The 15,858-nt window shown below is 38.7% G+C and overlaps 1 protein-coding gene and 1 pseudogene across 1 annotated transcript; both read right to left on the reverse strand.

The window, feature by feature from the left end:
* Positions 1–7,289: 7,289 nt before the first annotated feature.
* Positions 7,290–7,839, reverse strand: LOC143272250 (taste receptor type 2 member 104-like; annotated as a pseudogene).
* Positions 7,840–14,045: 6,206 nt separating this feature from the next.
* On the reverse strand, positions 14,046–14,975 carry LOC102925660 (taste receptor type 2 member 105-like). Its single transcript, XM_006995687.1, has one exon. It carries the CDS (start codon positions 14,973–14,975, stop codon positions 14,046–14,048), a length of 930 nt encoding a protein of 309 aa, XP_006995749.1.
* Between the last annotated feature and the right edge of the window lie 883 nt (positions 14,976–15,858).

Below are 15,858 nucleotides of genomic sequence, written 5' to 3' on the forward strand. Positions count from 1 at the left end.
TATAAACCCTCTTCTTTCTCACTAATTAGACTCCCAGTGCTCCACCAGGAGCCCAGTCGTGGATGTCTGCATTCAGATTCCTCAGTCCTTGGATGGGGTTTATGGCACCACTATCAGGGTGTCTGGCCATCCCATCACCAGAGTAGGTCAGTTCCTGCCGTCTCGCGACCATTGCCAGCAGTCTTTTGCGGGGGTATCTTTGTGGATCTCGGTGGGCCTCCCTAGCTCTCTGCTTCCTCCCCTTCTCATGTGGTCTTCATTTACCATGGTCTCCTATTCCTTGTTCTCCCTCTCTTTTCTTGATCCAGCTAGGATCTCCCACTCTCTTTCCCTCGACCATCGCCCTTCATTGTTCCCACTCATGACAAGACTGTTCATGTAGATCTCGTCCATTTTTCCGTGTCTTTTTTTGGGGTCCCGTTTTCCAGGTAGCCTCACTGGTGATGTGAGTAGCAGTCCAGTCATCCTTGTTCCACATCTAGCATCTTCCTATGAGTGAGTACATACCATATTTGTCTTTCTGAGTCTGGGTTACCTCACTCAGGATGATTTTTTCTAGATCCATCCATTTGCCTGCAAACCGTATGATGTCATTGTTTTTCTCTGCTGAGTAGTATTCCATTGTGTATATGTGCCACAATTTATTTATCCATTCTTCAGTTGAAGGGCATCTAGGTTGTTTCCAGGTTTAGGCTATTACAAACAATGCTGATATGAACATAGCTGAGCAAGTGCTCTTGTGGTATGATTGAGCATTTTTTGGGTATATGCCCAGGAGTGGTATAGCTGGATCTTGGGGGAGATTGATTCCCAATTTTCTAAGAAAGCGCCATATTGATTTCCAGAGTGGTTGTACAAGCTTGCATTCCCACCAGCGGTGGAGGAGAGTTCCCCTAGTTCCACATCCTCTCCAGCATAAAGTGTCTTCAGTGTTTTTGATCTTAGCCACTCTGACAGGCGTAAGGTGGTATCTCAGAGTTGTTTTGATTTGCATTTCCTAGATGATTAGGGATGTTGAGCAATTCCTTAAATGTTTTTCAGCCATTTGGGTTTCCTCTGTTCAGAAATCTCTGTTTAATTCTAAAGCCCATTTCTCAATTGGACTGTTGGTCGTTTTGATGTCTAATTTCTTGAGTTCCTTATATATTCTGGATATCAGTCCTCTGTCACATGTGGGGTTGGTGAAGATCTTTTCCCATTCTGTAGGCTGTCGCTTTGCCTTGTTGACCGTATCCTTTGCTCTACAAAAGCTTCTCAGTTTCAAGAGGTCCCATTGATTGATTGTTTGTCTCAGTGTCTGCGCTACTGGTGTTATATTTAGGAAGTGATTTCCTATGCCAATGCATTCAAGACTATTTCCTACTTTCTCTTCTAGCAGGTTCAGAGTAGCTGGATTTATGTTGAGGTCTTTGATCCACTTGGACTTAAGATTTGTGCACGGTGACAGATATGGATCTATTTGCAGCCTTCTACACGTTGATATCCAGTTATGCCAGCACCATTTGTTGAAGATTCTTTCTTTTTTCCATTGTACACTTTTGGCTTCTTTGTCAAAAATTATATGTCCATAGGTATGTGGGTTAATGTCAGGGTCTTCAGTTCGATTCCATTGGTCCACATGTCGGTTTTTATGCCAATACCAAGCTGTTTTTATTACTGTAACTCTATAGTAGAGCTTGAAGTCAGGAATTGTGATGCCTCCAGAAGTTGTTTTATTGTACAGGTTTCTTTTAGCTCTCCTGGGTTTTTTGTTTTTCCATATGAAGTTGAGTATTATTCTTTCCAGGTTTGTGAAGAATTGTGTTGGTATTTTGATGGGGATTGCATTGAATCTGTAGATTGCTTTTGGTAAGATTGCCATTTTTACTATGTTAACCCTGCCTATCCATGAGCATGGGAGATCTTTTCATTTTCTGACATCTTCTTCAATTTCTTTTTTCAGGGACTTAAAGTTCTTGTCATATAGGTCCTTCACTTGCTTGGTTAGTGTTACCCCAAGGTATTTTATGTCATTTTTGGGTATTGTAAAGGGTGATGTATCTCTAATTGCCTTCTCAGCTTCTTTGTCCATTGTATATAGGAGGGCTACTGATTTTTTTGAGTTGATCTTGTATCCTGCTATGTTGCTGAAGGTGTTTATAAGCTTTATCAATTCCTGGGTGGAATCTTTGGGGTCACTCAAGTATACTATCATGTCATCTGCAAATAGGGAAAGCTTGACTTCTTCCTTTCCAATTCGAATCCCCTTAATCTCCTTATATTGTCTTATTGCTCTGGCTAGAACTTCAAGTACTATATTGAATAAGTATGGGGAGAGTGGACAGCCTTGCCTCGTTCCTGATTTTAGTGGAATTGCTTTGAGTTTCTCTCCATTTAATTTGATGTTGGCTGTTGGTTTGCTATATATTGTCTTTATTATGTTTAGGTATGTTCCCTGTATTCCTAATCGCTCCAAGACTTTTGTCATGAAGGGGTGTTGGATTTTGTCAAATGCCTTTTCTGCATCTAGTGAGATGATCATGTGGTTTTTTTCTTTGAGTTTGTTTATATGGTGTATTACATTGATGGACTTTCTTATGTTGAACCACCCTTGCATCCCTGGGATGAAGCCTACTTGATCATGGTGGATAATTGTTCTTATGTGTTCTTGGAGTCTGTTTGCCAGTATTTTATTGAGTATTTTTGCACCAATGTTCATGAGGGAGATTGGTCTGTAGTTCTCTTTCTTTGTTGCATCCTTGTTTGGTTTAAGAATCAGGGTAATTGTAGCCTCATATAAGGAGTTTGGTAATGTTCCTTCTGTTTCTATTATGTGGAACAATTTAGAGAGTATTGGTATTAACTCTTCTTTGAAGATCTGGTAGAATTCTGCACTGAAACCATCTGGTCCTGGGCTTTTTTTGGTTGGGAGACCTTTAATGACTGTTTCTATTTCCTTAGGGGTTATTGGACTATTTAAATAGTTTATCTGGTCTTGATTTAACTTAGGTATGTGGTATCTATCCAGAAAAATGTCCATTTCTTTTAGGTTTTCCAGTTTTGTGGAGTAGAGTTTTTTGAAATATGACCTTATAATTCTCTGGATTTCCTCAATGTCTGTTGTTTTGTCCCCCTTTTCATTTCTGATTTTGTTGATTTGGATTCTCTCTCTCTGTCTTTTGGTTAGTTTGGATAAGGGCTTGTCTATCTTGTTGATTTTCTCAAAGAACCAACTCTTTGTTTCATTAATTTTTTGTATTATTCTCTTAGTTTCTAATTTATTAATTTCACCTCTCACTTTGATAATTTCCTGCCGTCTATTCTTCCTGGGAGACTTTGCTTCTTCTTGTTCTAGAGCTTTCAGGTGTGCCGTTAAGTCACTAGTGTGGGATTTCTCCAACTTCTTTATGTGGGCATTTAGTGCTATGAATTTCCCTCTTAACACTGCTTTCATAGTGTCCCATAAGTTTGGGTATGTGGTGTCTTCATTTTCATTGATCTCTAGGAAGTCTTTAATTTCTTTCTTTATTTCTTCCTTAACCCATTGGTGATTTAGTTGAGCATTATTCAGTTTCCATGAGATTGTAGGTTTTCTGTAGTTTTTGTTGTTGTTGAAATCTAGCTTTAAACCATGGTGGTCTGATAGAACACAGGAGGTTATTCTGATTGTTTTGTATCTGTTGAGATTTGCTTTGTGGCCAAGTATGTAGTAAATTTTAGAGAAAGTTCCATGGGGTGCTGAGAAGAAGGTATATTCTTTCTTGTTAGGATGGAATGTTCTGTAGATATCTATTAGGTCCAATTGGGTTATGACATCAGTTAAGTCCTTTATTTCTCTGTTAAGTTTCAATTTGGGAGATCTGTCCAGTGGTGAAAGTGGGGTGTTGAGATCTCCCACTATTAATGTGTGGGGTTTTATATGTGGTTTAAGCTTTAGTAATGTTTCTTTTACATATGTGGGTGCCCTTGTGTTTGGGGCATATATGTTCAGAATTGAAACTTCATCTTGGTCGATCTTTCCTGTGATGAGGATGTAATGTCCTTCTTGATCTCTTTTGATTGATTTTAGTTTGAAGTCTATTTTGTTGGATATCAGGATGGCTACCCCTGCCTGTTTCTTAAGACCATTTGATTGAAAAGTCTTTTCCCAGCCTTTTATTCTTAGGTAGTATCTGTCTTTGAATTTGAGATGTGTTTCTTGTATGCAGCAGAAAGATGGGTCCTGCTTTCGTATCCATTCTGTAAGTCTATGTCTTTTTATAGGTGAATTAAGTCCGTTGATATTAAGGGATATTAATGACCAGTGATTCTTCATCCCTGTTATTTCTGGTGGTAGTGTGTGTGTACTTCTCTTCTTTGGGGTTTACTGTTGTGGCTTTATCTATTGCCTGTGTTTTCGAGTGTGTATCTGACTTCCCTCGGTTGGAATTTTCCTTCTAGTGCTTTCTGTAGGGCTGGGTTTGTGGATAGGTATTGTTTAAATCTGGCTTTGTCTTCGAATGTCTTGTTCCTTCCGTCTATGATGATTGAAAGTTTTGCTGGGTATATTAGTCTGGGCTGACATCCATGGTCTCTTAGTGTCTGTATTACATCTGTCCAGGTCCTTCTGGCTTTCAAAGTCTCCATTGAGAAGTCGGGTGTTATTCTGATGGGTTTACCTTTATAGGTCACTTGGCCTTTTTCCTTGGCTGCTCTTAATATTCTTTCTTTATTCTGTACATTTAGTTGCTTAATTATTATGTGTCGAGGGGATTTTTTTTTGGGGTCTAGTCTGTTTGGTGTTCTATAGGCTTCTTGTATCTTCATAGGCATTTCCTTCTTTAAGTTGGGAAAGTTTTCTTCTATAATTTTGTTGAATATATTTTCTGTGCCTTTGAGTTGGTATTCTTCACCTTCTTCTATCCCTATAATTCATAGGTTTGGTCTTTTCATGGTGTCCCAAATTTCTTGGACATTTTGGTTCATGACTTTGTTGGCTTTAGTGTTTCCTTCGACTGATGAAACTATTTCTTCTACTGTGTCTTCAATGCTAGAAATCCTCTCTTCCATCTCTTGCATTCTGTTGGTTATACTTGCATCTGAAGTTCCCGATCTTTTACTCAGGTTTTCTATTTTCAGCATTCCCTCTGTTTGTGTCTTCTTTATTTTTTCAATTTCCCTTTTCAGTTCTTGGACTGTTTCCTTTGTTTGTTTCATTACTTTTTCATGATTTTCTTTCATTGCTTTATTGTTTTCTTGCAGGACTTTATTGTTTTCTTCCAGGAGTTTATTGTTTTCTTGGAGGGCTTTATTGTTTTCTTGGAGGGCTTTATTGTTTTCTTCTAATTTGTTTGCCCTTTCCTCTAGTTGTTTACAGCGTTCTTCCAATTTTCTTGTCTTTTCCTCTACACAAGCCTCCACCTTCTTCATGAAGTTACTCATAAGGCTACTTTCTTCTGCTTCTTCCAATTTTTGGTGTTCAGGTCTAGATGTTGGAGGGGGGCTAGGTTCTGGTGATGCTGTATTGCTCTTCATTTTGTTGTATGTACTTCTGCCTTGATGTCTGCCCATCTCCTCGTGGTTCCTTCTTGGTCTTATCAGTGTACTTGTTTCAGAAAGAGCTGACAGATTCAGGAAGTCTCTCTCTCTTGTCCAAAAGGGAGTTCTCTTGTCCAACTCTCTGGTCCAGAAGGGAAGTCGGGGCAGGATGGGAGCTGGGGGCCGGTCTCTAAGTCTCAGGAAGTGGCTGGGGTCTTGGGCAGATGGGCTTGGGGGCAGGGCACGGGGATTGCAGGAGCTGTCGGGGGGCTTGGAGAAGGGGATCCCTCCCGGTGGGGCTAGAAGGGGACCCGCCCCCTGGCCAGAGCCTGTGGCGAAGTTGGGCAGGTCTTCCCGGAGTGACTGGTTCCCAGGGATGGGGTCCGGGTTGGAGCCGGATACTCACCTCTGGTCCAGAAGGGAAGTCGGGGGACCATAGATGCATTGTTATAAAGTATTTTATTGCTGTGATCAATTATCAGTGAGAAATATCAAGCATTTATAACCTTTGTAAAAACCCTACAAAATAGCAACAGGAGGCATGCTTGTTGAAAAACTTAACAAAGCAGTGTTAACTCGCCATTGGTCTTAAAGCAAAAATTGATCCATTTCACTCCAATAAAGGGCGTCATCTCCAGGAATGTGCCTTGTGTGTTCTAGTTTATTTTATACACTTGTGTCTATTCTGTCATAGGTGGATGGCTTGTGTGGTCTTTATTGGCTCAAGTTCAATAAAAACTTAAGATACTCAACTAGTACTAATTCATAAAGAAAATAGACTTTTCAAGGCAAAAGTCACTCTTCAAGCTAGGCTTGTCAACTTGCAAGGAAATATATAAATTATAAATCCTTATTGGAGAGGATCAATGTGGTAGAAATGGAGAATAAGAACATTTTAGTTAAGTCAGATGAGGTATGCTTATATAATGACACTGTATGTATATTCTTTATAAGAACATTTTGCCAAGGCACTGCAGTATTTCTTTTTTTTTTCACTGTCACTTGGGAACAGTAAAGACTTAGGAGTTAAAATAGGATCTGCTATCTGGATAGTGAGTAACTAAATACTCTTGAGAAAAAAAAAGAAAACTGGTAAAATATGCATACAATTTTGAAATTCCAAAACATTATAAACATGACATTACCAATGGACTAATAAATATAAATATTTTAATTTTAATAAGTCTGAGTATATAAGGATTGATGCATTACCATGCCTCCCACCATGAAACCGTGATGAAACCCTAAGGAAGAATGCTGTACTGCATAGATTCTACTCCTGGTTCATTCTTTTGTTCTTTGGTCAGAAGTAGACTGTGGTCTTTGGATGTACTCTAGCAGAATCTTTTCCTCAGATCTCTTTGTTTCACAACTTGGCTTAATCTGAAATCACTGTTTTTGACACACATAAAAACCAGTTTCAACAGTGTTCTGGTCTCTTCTTTTCAGACAGCCTTGTTTCCTCAGCTATTTTCCACAGACTTGTCTATTCTAATTGCCATTCCTACTGCACCAGACATCTACTATAACTAGAACTTCCATATTTAAACTGGAAAAGTAAAAGTAAGTATGTAAGAACTAAAACTACAAACACACAAAAGCAGCCCTTTGGCTCCTCACTTCCATGTTCTAAATGTCAAGGTTCATTATACATTTCTGACTGCCCCCCCCACCTTTTGGTTCTTCCTGGAGAATGGGTGTCAATGCGTCAGGAAGTCAAATGGATCTCACTGGGTAAGTCTTGGCTCAGATGTTTGTTCTCACTACAACAGTCACAACAGTTGTGGAAGGTTTCAAAGATGTTTAACATAGTCTGTAAATAACTCACTTTTCTCCAGGTGTATCAGCCAGGTTGGGATGCTATGATGCATTTTAACATCTTTAATCACCTTCCCAGCTAGTGGAAAAAAAGCTAACAATATTATAATTAAGTACCCCATTAGAAAGACAAAAACTTTATCAGCTCTCCTCTTTAACCAGAGACATATGTAGTGGAAAAAATTCGCTATCTTCAGCAAATAGAAGATGTTGAGGCTAGTGTCAAATCAGATGCTCAGGTGGTTAATAATTACCCATATGTAACTGATACATTCACTTAGATTGCTAGACATAAGAATATTCTGAAAGTAAACCTTTGCACATTCACCTAAAGTTATTATCCATATGATAAAGAAATATCTTGGAAATCATCAAACCAGTGAGAATGAAGCCAATCTTAGAGAGCTTCTTGTTCCTGAACCAGGCTATGCAGTTCACAAGTACAATAAATGCATTCCTTAAAACTACCAGCACAGCCTCAGTAGTGGCAACAAAAAGGAGGATGCCTTCTGCCACACTCAGCATATCTGCCAACTTCCAAGACTGCTTCTGCTGTACCTGTTGTAGGCTACCAGCTGCAGAATTGTTGCAAGTAGTGGTTACTTGGTATAGAAGTGATTTTCATCTTCTCTCCTTAAATAAAGACTACAGAGTGCCTCAGGAATGTGTGGTGGTAAAATGAGAAATGTCATTATAGTATTCATTCCTGTGGCCTCTGTAAGATTTAGCTAGTCTACAGAATGTGTACGGACTAAATATCTTCTCACAATTCATTAATATGCAAATTGAAGTCTTTGTTCCATGGATTTTACTTATCCCTTTGAGACTATTTTGTATTTAATAAGCTGAATTATGAAATGAGTGTCATTTATATATAAATACATAAAATAACAAGATTTAAAATACAAAAACTAACATTGTATTTCATCATTTAAATATGCAAATGAGACAGGAAATAGCTCTCTGTGTGATATAAGGGAGGGTCTACTGTAAATTAGGAGACAGTACCTTAACATATGAACAAGAAAGTGCCATTAAAAGCCTATGAAATGAGTAGAACAGTTTGAGCAAGAGACTCAACAAAAATGACCATTTCCTTGACTGGAGGAGTAATGCATGATTGCCTCTGCAGTTTGATTGAGGAGGTTTTTAAAGGAAGTGTGGATTGCACAGAGATTTGACTCTCAAAGAATGCACTCAAAGAATGATCAGTCTAATAAAGATGACCTTAGTTTCTACCCACTTCCTTCCTTAAGTCTTAGGCCACTGGGTGCTGGGAGCCATGTGACTTCTTCAGGGGACAAGGCCTGAAAATAATACAAAAAAGGTTGTTGTGGAGGCAATGGCCCAGGAGAATTTAACCCATTTTTGGCAAGGCTGATGAATAGTTTGGGGCACAATTCTGGGCATGACCCCAGGGGCATATGTGCTACCTGCTCTCCTCATACAAATCATATTGCTGTCTGCCTCTTGTTTCACTTTCTCAGAGGTACTGATAGAATAGCTACTACACAGGGAAGGCTTTCCCTGCTGACTCTCCTCTGGTTGAGCCAGAAGGGGTGATGTTACAAATATACGGTGTATTTGATTCAGCTCCTAATGCCTTTGATATTTCAAGTGAAAACATGAATTCAGGATTCTTAAGAAAAGGATGTTGCCTTTCTATTGCACCTTGTGACTAGTCTGAAAGAGTCACAGTAGTTCATGATATTACAAATTTGCATAACTGTTCTGAAGAGAATGATTTTCACCACAAGTGTCTAGGAGAAACGCAAATAAATAGATGATATCAAGAGTTAATGGGAACAACAGAATCCACCAGCTCTGACTGAACCAAGAAGTGAGTGTTTCTTTTCCCACCCAGAGAGTCCTGCCTCTAGGACCTAGGCTCTGAGGAACAACCTGTGCCCCCCACTCCCACCCATAATTGCCCCAGTTGCAGATAAGCAAGGAAGAATTGGGGACAGGCTCCCCCCCCAGCACTCCCTATTGGACCCTACAATCTACAAGACCCATTCCCTACCCCAAACCAATCCATCCCCCTGTATTCTCAGCAGCTCCCTGAGACACAGAATCAGCCAGTTCTGATCCAACCAAGATATGAGTGACTCTTCTACTCAGAATGCCCATAACAACTTAGAAAGAATCAGTGTTTCCACAGGACTGTAAATTTATTCAGTGCCAGAGTTATACTCTTAAATGGTTAAAATGGTATGTACTCACTCATAGGAGGATATTAGATGAAAAACAAAGATGACTAGACTGCTACTCACAACTCCAGGGAGGCTACCTAGAAAACAGGACCCCAGGAAAGACACAGGGATCACCCAATGACAGAGAAATGGATGAGATCTACATGAACAACATGGACACGGGTGGAGGTAATGAAGGGCAAGAGTCGAGGGAAAGAGAGCTTAGGGGAGCGGGAGATCCCAGCTGGATCAAGAACAGAGAGGGAGAACAAGGAATAAAAGACCACGATAAATGAAAACCACATGAGAATAGGAAGAAGCAAAGAGCTAGAGAGGCCCACAGAAATCCTCAAAGATATCCTCACAATAGATTACTGGCAATGGTCGAGAGACAGCCCGAACTGATCTACTCTGGTGATAGGATGGCCAAACACCCTAATTGGTGTGCTAGAAACCCCATCCAATGACTGAGGGAACTGGATGCAGAGATCCACGGCCAGGCCCTAGGTGGAACTCCAGGAGTCCAATTGGTGAGAAAGAGGAGGGTATGAGTGAGAATTGTTGAGACCAAGGTTGGATAAAGCACAGGGACAAATAGCCAAACGAATGGAAACACATGAACTATTAAACAATAGCTGAGGAGCCCTCAACTGGATCAGGCCCTCTGGATAAGTGAGACAGTTGATTAGCTTGATCTGTTTGGGAGGCATCCAGGCAGTGGGACCAGGACCTGCCCTCAGTGCATGTGCTGGCTGTTTGAAACCTGGGGCTTATACAGGGACACTTGGCTCAGCCTGGGAGGAGGGGACTGGACCTGCCTGGACTGAATCTACCAGGTTGAACTCAATACTCAGGGGAGTCTTTGTCCTGGAGGAGATGGGAATGGGGGGTGGGCTGGGGGGAAGCAGGGGTGGGCGGAGGAGGGAGAGAAAGAGGGAATCTGTGGCTTATATGTAAAATTAAATTAAATTATAATATGATAAATAAATAAAAATTAAAAAAAGAAATTTTGTTATATGTATTTCATAATAGAAACTTTTTTTAAACTTATTTTTTCTTTTATTTTACAATAGTATTCAGTTCTACATAACAGCCACAGATTCCCTTGTTCTCCCCCTTCCTGCCGCCCTCCCCTTCCCCCCAGCCCACCCCCATTCCCACCCCCTCCAGATCAAGGCCACCCCCGAGTTCTGAGATCGACCTGATAGACTCAGTCCAAGCAGGTCCAGTCCCTCCTCCCAGATTGAGCCAAGCATCCCTGTATAAGTCCCAGGTTTCAAACAGCTAACTCATGCAATGAGCCCAGGACCTGGTACCACTGCCTAGATGCCTCCCAAACAGATCAAGCCAATCAACTGTCTCACCTATTCAGAGGGCTCATAATAGAAACTTTTATATGACTATATAAATATCCTCAAAACCTTGGACCATAAACCATACAAAATTTAGCACAGGAAAGTTTAGAAATAAGTAAAAAATTTCAAATTTAATTTTAAAAAGGTCAAGACTTGAAGCATTCATAGCCTTCCTTTATAAGCAAAATTGGGAGAATAAACTGTGAGCATAAACTTGAAGACCTACCACCCATAAAGTTCTAATGAAATCAGGTTCAAAGTGTAATAACAAAATAAATGAGAGCCAAGGTAGCAGAATCAAAGGCCAATACGGAAAGTAAAACGAGTGGTCAGACCTGAGAAATGATCTGACATCAGAGCTAGGAGATACTCATGAAAACACTGGAAATGTTTTTTTGCACTCATTAAGAAAGAACCAAACATGTTTCCCCATATATCTTAGCTTTGCTTTAGTTATATTTTTCTGTGTATAAGAATTATTGCATAGCATTTTCAGGAATTTACAAAATATTAAAATGGAAAACTCAGATCACCTGCACTCATACAGAGATGAAGGACTTATTTATCCAGTTTTTCCATGAATGAAATAAGAATAATTTCTAAGTATCAATTGTCTGTTTCTTATGTCTAGCACTAATCATCTATCTCTACCTATCATGTATTTATCTTTTTTTTTTTTTTTGGTTTTTTGAGACAGGGTTTCTCTTTGTAGCTTTGGAGCCATCCTGGAACTGACTCTGTAGACCAGGCTGGCCTTGAACTCACAGAGATCCACCTGCCTCTGCCTCCCAAGTGCTGGGATTAAAGGCATGTGCCACCACTGCCCGGCTCACAGGTTTATTTTAATATTTACACAGAAACAATAAACATGGAGAGTTGAGTATTGCAAGTGTTTTGTAATCAACTTAAAAAAATGTTTCTAATCTTAGTCTAATAGAAGCTGTCTTATTTTATAATAAAAATGAAGCTATTCATATAAATGGAAAACCCACCAATGAAACTTTTCTAATACTATTAAAATAGAAGTCAGAGATTTCATAGAGGAAAATATGAATAAATATGAATTTAAACAAATTACAAACATCACAAATTATTTTCCGGACAGAAAATTAGGAGAAAAATGTGACAACATACAGATATCATAGTGTTAATGTAGTTACCACAAAGAAATCGTAAGACCCAAAAGCTAAGAAGAAAATAGATAATCCCTAAAATGTATGTGCTATTGATTAACAAACGTGTCAAGAATGTCAACATGATAAGGAATATGTAACCACTTTAGAAAAAAAGTGTTTCTGTAACTAAAACAGGATTAAAAATAACTTGTAGTTATTTGCTGTTAGATTTGAATATGATAAATGTTATTCACTATTATAATATTGATTTCTCTCTGATAGAAGAATTATGAATTCAGTGATGAATTTCCCATTTTTTTTATTATTAGAATTGTCCTTAAATAACCTAAAGTCTTCCCTGTGTGCCTGGGTCACATGACATTGTGATCATTCAGTGGTCTCGGCTCTTTCCGGGCCCAGCTGTTTTCCATCTTGAAACCACCTTGCTCTTTCTACCTCATCTCAGCTTATTCAGCTTCAGTTTAATCCACCTTCTCCTCAGTGACACCTCTTTTCTCTAATATAATCCTAGGCCATTTGCTCAGCACCTTGCAGAAGTTTTTGTTACAAAATATAAATACAAATATTTGTCATTACATGCTACTTGTTTTCTACTAGAATGTATTCATTATATGATGGCTTCTTCAGTGATACCTATTCAGCATCTGTCAGAGTTAGTCTTCAAAAATAGTTGCTAAAGTTTGAGTATTCATTACTAAGAAATCAACCTTTCAAATACACCTGTGGGTTTCTGTACATGAATATGCACGTGTATATTTGTTTCAAACCCTTAACAGGACATTGCTTACTCCACACAGGTCCTGGACTTGGTCCACTCTTCTGCATTGGTCAGATACTGTACCTTTGGATGTGTTTTCAGGAGAATCTCTCCTCGGCTCTAATTGATTGTGATTGACTCATTTCAAATACCTAGGATTGAACAGTATGAAGGTTCCTTTCTTCATTGATCTCATTTCATCTTCCACAGATGATCTCTGCTTCTCTATTTGTCACAGAGTAACATCCATCAACTCTTGTAAACATTTTTGCTTCATCAAATATTGACCAGTAACAAGCACTCTGTGATTTAATGGATGAAATAACGTAACTCTAAGTGGTAAAACTGCACACAAAGGAAACATCATTTTCTGTTCTTCAGTTCCATGTAGAAAATGTCAAGAGTGACCACAACTGTCTGCTTTGGTTTCTTTGCCTGTGAGTCCTTCTGGGGAAAGGGTATCAGTGCTCTAGGGAAGTCACAATGAAATCTTTTTTCAGACCTTCATTCTAACTGTATAAGTTTACATGAAGTAGTCTCCAGGTTGATTTTTTTCTCTGCCAAGTGTATGGGAATAAATGGCAGAATAGGAAACTGATTAAACACTTAATTTTTTTTACATGGCATTAAAATTTCACCCTAGATTGAGATTCCAAGATATATAGTCAGAACAGTTGCAAAAGATTAATAAAATTTAATACAATATTTAAAAATCAATATGAAGGGTCCTGCAAGATATCTCAGTGAATAAAAACTGATTGCTGTGCAAACCATGTGACCTGAGTTCAATCCATGAAACCCTTATTAAAAAGCAGTGGCATGCACTTGCAATCCCAGAAATACTACTTTCAAAAGGGAATTGTAGATGGGTGAACTGGCTGAAAGCTCTTAGCTCAGCTAGCTGGAAGCATCAAAGTGACAGCAACAAAAGAGAGATCCTACCCCAAGGTAGAAGGAGATAACCAATTCCTTGGCTTGCCATGTTAAAAATAGCACCAACACATCTATCCCATCTTATACCTTCTATAACACACACACACACACACACACACACACACACACACACAGAGAGAGAGAGAGAGAGAGAGAGAGACAGAGAGAGAGACAGAGAGACAGAGAGACAGAGACAGAGAGACAGAGACAGAGAGAGACCCACATAGGATAATAAATCAAAATGAAAAAGAAGCAAAAACATCTCCCCAAACACAATGTAAGAACATGGTACAAATGAAAAAGATTTTTTATGATTTCCTCCCTATTACTCCAGACCATCCATTTCTGTTCTAGACTGTCACATGGTTCTCAGATCTTTTCCTTTCTCACAGCACATTAATCTCTTCAGTACCCTCACAGAAGCTTGCTTCAGCTGATTGCTTGTTAGAAGTAAAATAAATGAGTGACAGCAGGGATATGTGGATGACATTGTCAAACCAAAAATAAATAGCAAGTTGTTTTTTGGGATAAATACGCAGATGATTTCTATTAAAATACCTATAAAGTGAAAGATGTAAAGGATAATAAAAGAAATCAAAACTTTCATGGCTTTCACATGAGCTTCTGTGTTGAGGTCTCTGAATTCCGAGACATGAGATTGCATCTGCCTTCTGTGTCTCCAAAGTGAAATAATTAACAAGAAACATGCAGTTAGGGTCATCACAAAGAGAGAAATGACTCCAATATTGACTAAAACATAGTTAATAATTGATTTTCTTGTCTCTTGGTTGATCTCCCAGGTTCTGTTTCTATACTTCATTTTATTATTCTTCATTGCTTTCACAGTGATTGAGAAGGAGATTAGCCATGAGATTAGCAGGTACCCCATTAGAAAGTAAAACAATTTATCAGCCCTTCTCCTCAACCAGAGAAATACATAGTGGGAAAAATTTGCTATTTTCAAGAAATAGAAGATGCTGAGGCTGGCAGCAAACCAGACACTCAGGTGATTCACAGTTAGCCACATGTAAGTGATGCTTTCAATTAGACCTCTAGAGCTATGCATACTTGGAAAGAATACCTTTAAATATGCATCTAAAGTTATTATCCATATGATAAAAATCCTAGAAGTCGCCAAGCCAGTGAGAAGGAAGGCAATCTTAGAGAACTTCTTCCTCTTGGCCCAGTCCATGCAGTTCGCAAGTACAATGAGTGAGTTCCCTAAAGTTCCCAGCACAATCTGAGCAGTTGCAACGGAAAGGAGGGTACCTTCTGCTGCACTCAGCATCTCTGCAGTTCCACACAGTTGCTTCTGTTGCATCTATTATAGATTATCTATTGCTGAATGTCCTCTATATGGACTTCCTGATATAAGATCTCCCCCCTTTTTTCTTAAATAAAGGCATCGAAATGCATTAAGAATATGTTGTGGTGAAATCTGTGTGCAGACTAAATGTCTTATTGTAATTTGCTTATAGGCAAATGACAGTTTCCATTTCATGTATTTTGCTTTTTCCTCTGAGACTATTTTGCATGTAGTAAGTCTAGTAGTTGAGTAGGAGTGGCAGAATATATATATATATATATATATATATATATATATTAAGCAATAGGAACAACACTGAATTTCATGCTTTAAATATAAAGACATCATCATGAGTTGTGCAAGACAGTACATGGTTATAATACCAGCTCTTTGAGAGGTGAGATGTGGCATCACTTTAGCCCGTGAGGTTTGAGGCCAGCTAGCTGACATCACAGCTTTCTTTTGAAAAAAAAAATCCTGTAACTCTAAATGCAAAAGGACAAAGAAGGAAAACCAAAAAAGGAGAAAAATAATCATAATTTCATTGTTTATAGACATAATCTGAAGGTACAAATAAAAAATAAATGGATATAGAAATATAGCCACTTTACCCTGATATATTGACTTAATGTTTAATTAAAATATGAGCTCCTTTGTAGGTATGGTAAGTTTCAGAGTAACAAAAAAGTTGTATTTGTGCATAATAGTTGTATTTAGTGATAGGTTTCATAAAGATATTCTCTCTCAAGCACATCACAACTTTAACATTTTAAAACTCACACTATAGTTCTCTTCTTTTTCTTTTCAATTTCCTGGATAATTTTCCATCTATTTTCATGTTTTGTGTATGTGTGTGTGTGTGTGT

Source organism: Peromyscus maniculatus, chromosome 3 (assembly GCF_049852395.1).
Source record: "Peromyscus maniculatus bairdii isolate BWxNUB_F1_BW_parent chromosome 3, HU_Pman_BW_mat_3.1, whole genome shotgun sequence".
In the NCBI taxonomy this organism is placed as follows: domain Eukaryota; kingdom Metazoa; phylum Chordata; class Mammalia; order Rodentia; family Cricetidae; genus Peromyscus; species Peromyscus maniculatus.

What these genes read in the sequence shown, in the direction of transcription:
- LOC102925660 (XM_006995687.1), bottom strand. Translation starts at nt 14,975, where the DNA reads ATGCTGAGTGCAGCAGAAGGTACCCTCCTTTCCGTTGCAACTGCTCAG.